At 40.1% G+C, this 6,000-nt stretch overlaps 1 protein-coding gene across 1 annotated transcript; it reads left to right on the forward strand.

Annotated features, from left to right (window-relative positions):
- Window positions 1–907: 907 nt before the first annotated feature.
- On the forward strand, window positions 908–5,646 carry pofut2 (protein O-fucosyltransferase 2). The gene is made up of 9 exons (XM_079563055.1): window positions 908–1,088; window positions 1,298–1,551; window positions 1,628–1,772; window positions 2,076–2,186; window positions 2,298–2,364; window positions 2,552–2,677; window positions 2,758–2,938; window positions 3,022–3,145; window positions 4,909–5,646. The coding sequence occupies exons 1-9, from the start codon at window positions 913–915 to the stop codon at window positions 5,060–5,062; spliced, it is 1,338 nt and encodes a 445-aa protein (XP_079419181.1). The 5' UTR covers window positions 908–912; the 3' UTR covers window positions 5,063–5,646.
- The last annotated feature ends 354 nt before the right edge of the window (window positions 5,647–6,000 follow it).

A 6,000-nucleotide genomic window follows, 5' to 3' on the forward strand; every position in this document is an offset into this window, starting at 1 on the left:
TTTGCGGCCAAGCCTGTGGCAGACGTCGACGAGGGGCGAAGTCCCCTCGCACTCCGGGGCCACAGCGTAGCAGATCTCCGTAACCACCTTCTTGAGCTTCTCTCCTTCCTGCTCCCTCAGTCCGAAGAGGCGTAGATTCCAGCGTCGGTGATGTCGCTCCTGTTCGTCCACTTTCTCCTCAAGCTCCTGCATGCGTCTCTCATAATCCGATAGTTGATTTTTTAGTTCCTCCACAGTTTCTTTTGTGTCTCCCATATCCTGGAGTAAGAGGTTCAGCTGTTCATTGATTCTGTCTATAGAGCTAGCGTTGTCGTCGATTCTCTTCATAATTTTCTCCGTGTTTTGGTTTATTGCACACATGAGGTTTTCCTGAAGGTCTTCCAGTGTAAGGGTCATTTTCCCTTTCTTCGCCTCCGGGGTGGATGAGGCGGTTTCAGGTAGGGATTCCAAATCAACCTCGATCTCGTGCTCGTCCTCCAACGTGGAAGAAGGGAACGAGTTGATCTCTCTCAAAGTGGTGTTTATTGCAATGTCCACTTTCTCAACTTTCTTGTCTCGTCCTCTTTTCCCCGACATATCACAAGCAGTTGATATCGGCGGGCCGGGGGTACTCGGCGACGTCAAATCGTGAGATTCCGCTTTAGTTTGGTGACTCACGTTCCCGTGTCACATTTCAAAGTCTGTTGCTTCTTTCAAGCTTTGAGGTCTTTGAAACGCGACGGTTAGTTTGGTCTTAGGACTCTAAATTCAGCATCTAATTCTCAGCCGCGCGCACGCCAAACGTTGGCGTCCGCCATCTTTCCTCCAAATTGCTATGGTACTACATTTTAATCTTCTGCCGGAAGTTAAGTCATGTTACTTAGCAACTACAGGGACGCTTCATCTTTCCGGAAGTGCGTGGCTAGAAAAAACATGGCCGCCATAGCACTGTTTCTACGGATTTCTCTAATTTATTCAGTCCCTAATTTAAGCTTATTCAGTGTTTTTATTTATTTACAGTGTTCGGCTTTTAAAGCAGTAGGTAGTGATAATGTTTTCAGTGCAAGCCACACGGCTACTGCATCAGCCGCTGCTGCCAGAGACCTAAGGTAAGTTCCAGCACAGGGCTGTTGTTGGCCATTATAAGATCCCCCCCCCCTTTTGCTGATAATATGCAGGTTTATTTAGTAATAGTTTACCGCTTGTCATAGGGTGTTTCTTAAAATAGACCCTCCACGATAAGCTGGACCTGGTATTTGTTGTGTATGTAATTATGACTAAACGCACGTGAAAGTCTCACAAGTTCCATTCATGTTAGATACCTGTTATATGACGTGAACCCCCCGGAGGGTTTCAATTTGAGAAGAGATGTCTACATCCGGATGGCCTCTTTGGTGAAAAGTTTGAGGAAAAATGGTGATGACTGGGTGCTTGTGCTTCCTCCGTGGGGTCGCCTCTATCACTGGCAAAGTCCAAACATCCACCAGGTCCGCATCCCATGGGGGGAATTCTTCAGCCTTACAAGTCTGCAGGCCAATGTGCCTGTCATTGAATATGAAGAATTTATTGCTGGTGAGCCTGAGATTTGAATAATATTCTTTGCAAGTCTATATAAAATCCATAAACAAAGCATGATTTGTCTTTGCAGAGAATGGTGGTCCATTCATTGATCATGTATTAGTCCTCCAAAATTATGCTGAAGGTTGGACTGATGGAAAATGGGAGGAAAAGGTTGATGAGCGTCCATGTATTGAGAAACTACAATACACCAAAGATAAACAAGGCTTCTACCGGTACTTATCTTGATAACTGTCTTGTGTGAATTTGCCTTTGTTTCATGGAATATATTGCAATAGATAAGCTGCACATAATCTTTGCCAGGTTAAAGCTAGACCTTGTAGCTTTTTAGAAATCTGTCTTGGATTTGAAATTATGGAGAAAATATTAAAAACACGTTTGAACCTTTGAACACTGTTCTAATCAGTCAATGGAAATTTGAAAACATCTGTACAACAACATATGTATTTGTCAACTCACTTTTTAAATTCACTTTGTTCCTATGGTATATTTGTGTTGTGACAAATTATATTTTTAAGGGGATGGTTCTGGGGTTATGAAGAGACCAGAGCTCGACACGTAACCTGTTTATCAGCTCAAGGACATGCTTCAATTATGGCTCCACTCCTTCAGAAAAACATAACGGCTACGTAAGTCTGCGGAACTATTACTTTATATTTAATTAATTATTTTAATAATGTGAAATAAAGGACTATTGAATGTGTTTGTATCAAATACCAGTAATATACATTCTATTACAGGTCAGTGATGCTTGATCGTGCAGAGACACTACTCCATGATCATTATGCTGGGAAAGATTATTGGGATGTAAGTAAGCCACACCTTTTCACAGTTCCCTTCAGGAGTACACGTGTTCTATTTCATGTATATGTGCTACTATAGTTTGTGATTGTGAGAGAAGAGAGTTGTGGTTGAGTGTTTCTGGTGACACCAAAAGGAAAGCCTATATATTATGTTGTTTATCATTAAGCATATATTTTCTATGTCTTTAAAGACACGCAGAAGCATGGTTTTTGCCAAGCACTTGCGGCTCATTGGTGATGACTTCAGGAGGACGCATCTGAACTCGACAGATGAAGTGGACCACACTATTTACAGTGAGGACTGGACACGTATGAAGGTAAAGTTTTGATATTTTGTGCAATTGTCATTAAGGCATGTAAGTTGCTTTACATGTTGTATCTCTTGTATATTGCCCAGGCTAAGTTGGGCTCAGCAAAAGGCGGTCCGTACCTAGCTGTACATCTCCGAAGGAAGGATTTTATCTGGGGTCACCGAGAGGACGTTCCCAGCCTTACAGGAGCAGTGAAAAAAATGCACAGCCTGATGAAGAAGCACAACCTTTACAAGGTTTTTATTGCAACGGATGCGGATGAAGAGGGTATTTTTAAACCATGTGTTCAGTGATTTATGTACAATTAACTTAACATTGAGTTCACTTATTCTTTGGTCTGCTATAAATAGAAAATGTGAAGCTGAAAAGACTTATACCTGAAATGATGAGATTTGAGCCATCTCCTGAAGATTTAGAGCTTTTCAAAGATGGTGGAGTGGCTATTATTGATCAATGGATATGTGCTCATGCAAGGTATGTAAGAAAACAGACTGCACCCATGTTTTTACGGATGTGAATATTTTTAAATTTATAACTGCTAAATGACTTTAAAGGGACTACAAAGAGTTTAAAAATGTTAAAATAATGTATTTCCCTCCCCCTACATGTTCCAGCCATGTCCTAATGTGTAGAATGAGTTCAGACCTGTTCACCACAGCTGCCTCTAAAATCGTGCACTGTCGCTCAAAAAGTTGTTACTTCGGTCCGAAGTGCTGTCATGCACGAGCTTAAAGAGGGGGTATTATGCTTTTTTCAATCACATAGCACCAGTCCATAGCACACTACAATGATGACGCAACCTTCTGTTGGTCTGTAAATGCAATAAATTAGAATAACTGCCTTGTATAAAATTGCTCTCTCAAAATGGCTGTAGTGAATGTCTTGAAATAGGCCTCTGTCTCTTTAAGAACCTCTGACCCTTTCCGACACGCCCCCTCCACACGCTGTCTGTGGCATCAGTGGGGAGGGGGTTCTGCTGAGTGGTTGGTTACTGGGCTGGTGACGAAAGCTCGGAGGCGTCTCCAGGAGGTGTGGGCGTTCCTAGGAGGACTCAGGCAAACCTATCTCCAAGATGGCTGCCATCAGAGTTTTTGCAGATTACTCAAAAATACATGAATGTGCCAAGGCAACACTTCAGGCATGTTTTTAATGAGGGAATGACATAATAACATGATGTAAAGCTTGAAAAAGTCGATTTTTCATAATACCCCCCCTTTTAATATAGAAGCTGCAGTTACATGTATGACCTGAGGTGGCAGTAGTGAGTATAAAATGGCGAACTTGCATCTAGCCCCTTTAAAGGGAATATATCATCACAAAAATACCAATGGGGCAAAGACAGCTGCTAAGTTCTAAATAGTGAGTGCAAATTGGAAAGTAGCGTATAGCTTTTTGTGAGAATTTTGCACCTAATTTATCATTTAAAACCTGTATTACAGTATTGATGCCCTAAATCAGGTATGAGAGAAAGCTGTGTGAGAAAAAAATGCACAAATGCCTCCGCTGCTGATCCCCTTTACAGATGCTCCTCATGAAGCATGTGTAAAGAAACATTCCTAACTGTATTTCCTAAATTTTATTTCATCATAGATTAAATATGAAACTGTCCTCTGTATCTTCAAAACCCATAATCTTTCAGAGCAGTTCTGTGCTCACTGCGCCATTGATTGCTGTTTGCTGAAGCTGAAATGTTACTTTCACCGTGTCATTCTCACTGCTGCCTGCAGAGGGATCGAGGCAAACTCTTGACTAGACCAAATGTATCTGCAGCCAGCAAGACAGAGGCGTGATGTGAAGTAGTAGGCGTGTCGTGAAGTTATGTAGGCGTGTCATGAAGTAATGTAGGGGTGTCGTGAAGTGACGTCGCGTAACCAGACACTACAAAGCAACTTAGGTTTTTGCTGAAATCGGTGTAGTAACGTCACTTCACGACACACCTCTGTCTTGCAGGCTGCAGACAGACACTAATCGACTAGACTGGGTCCTTATGTCTCAGTCATTCTGAATCAATACATAGCTTGATTTAAAATGATAAAACTAGTAAAAAAAAATAGTATCTGCTGAAAATAATGATTTAAATCTGCAATTATGCATGGTATGTCTACTTCAAATTCTTTAGCACCAAAGGCTTTGCCAGACCTAACCCAAGGCATTATAACTGGAAAAACTAGTTAGGATTTGACGCTACATGTGCCCTTTCACATGAAACTGATTTTCTTTATTATCTTTATTTATAGGGTCTTTATTGGAACATCAGTGTCCACTTTTTCTTTCCGAATCCATGAGGAAAGAGAAATTCTGGGTTTTGACCCCAAGACGACGTACAATCGTTTCTGTGGAGACAAAGAGAACGACTGTGAACAGCCAACACACTGGAAAATTGTTTACTAATGTGATTTACAGTAACTGCTACATTTCAGGTCTCCCAAGTGCCAAAACAGTGTTACAAAGACATTCCCCCGTTCAGTACTGAAGTTATTGAAACGGTTGTGTTATGTATGTTTTATTTTTTTGCGTAATAATTGTGTAACTGGGCCTTTAATGACAAAGAAAAAATGATACACGCTTGGGCCATGTTGCCTTTTTCTAATTGTCACAGTAGAAAAAGACATGCTTTTACAAGTTTTTTTTTGTGTGTCTGTCTTTGCACTGCACTTATTTTTAAGAACATTTATTACGACGTCTGTTTTGGTTACAAGAGATTATTACAAGTGATCATTTAACAGAATTGTATTTTCCTATATACTGTACATGTCTACAAGGAAACCAAAAGATATGAAAAATAATCACTTATAGGTCAATATTGGAGGTGCAGAATTGCCAAAATAAGTAAGTGCTTGATTTGTTAGTAGTTTCAGGAACTCTTCTGGATTTATGTGAATTCGGGGAACAGGCACCATTTACATTACTGTGGGTAAAAAGTAACAATTAAGCTACTCGAGGAGGCTAAGAGTAAACAGGTATTTGATGAAAATGTTTCTTGAGTACTTTTCAGGATTTATCAAATTTTCAAAATTTGATCAATCACAAGCAGTTCATTTTAACAAAATAATTGTATTCATTATTAAAACTGCACAAATAACCTTTTCATAAGTCCTTGTTAAAAAGCCAACTGCCACAATTTGTAATTTACAATGCAAGTGCTTTGTAGGTAATGTATTGTGGACTGGTAATGTGTGCTGGAGACACAGAAGTGATTTACTTACGATTAGTCCATGTTTTAACTCATGATTATTCAAAAGATTAACTTAATAGCCTTCGTCGAAAAATGTAATTTAAATTATGGAAAGAAAAGAAAAATCACAATTTGCACTGAATGCACCAAAATA

The sequence above is a fragment of the Gobius niger genome (genome assembly GCF_951799975.1).
Source record: "Gobius niger genome assembly, chromosome: 9".
In the NCBI taxonomy this organism is placed as follows: Eukaryota; Metazoa; Chordata; class Actinopteri; order Gobiiformes; family Gobiidae; genus Gobius; species Gobius niger.

Coding starts and splice junctions, on each gene's coding strand:
- pofut2 (XM_079563055.1), top strand. CDS start 913: ATGGCCGCCATAGCACTGTTTCTACGGATTTCTCTAATTTATTCAGTC. Junction 2,365..2,551: donor CTGGGAAAGATTATTGGGAT/GTAAGTAAGCCA, acceptor ATGTCTTTAAAG/ACACGCAGAAGCATGGTTTT. Junction 3,146..4,908: donor TGGATATGTGCTCATGCAAG/GTATGTAAGAAA, acceptor CTTTATTTATAG/GGTCTTTATTGGAACATCAG.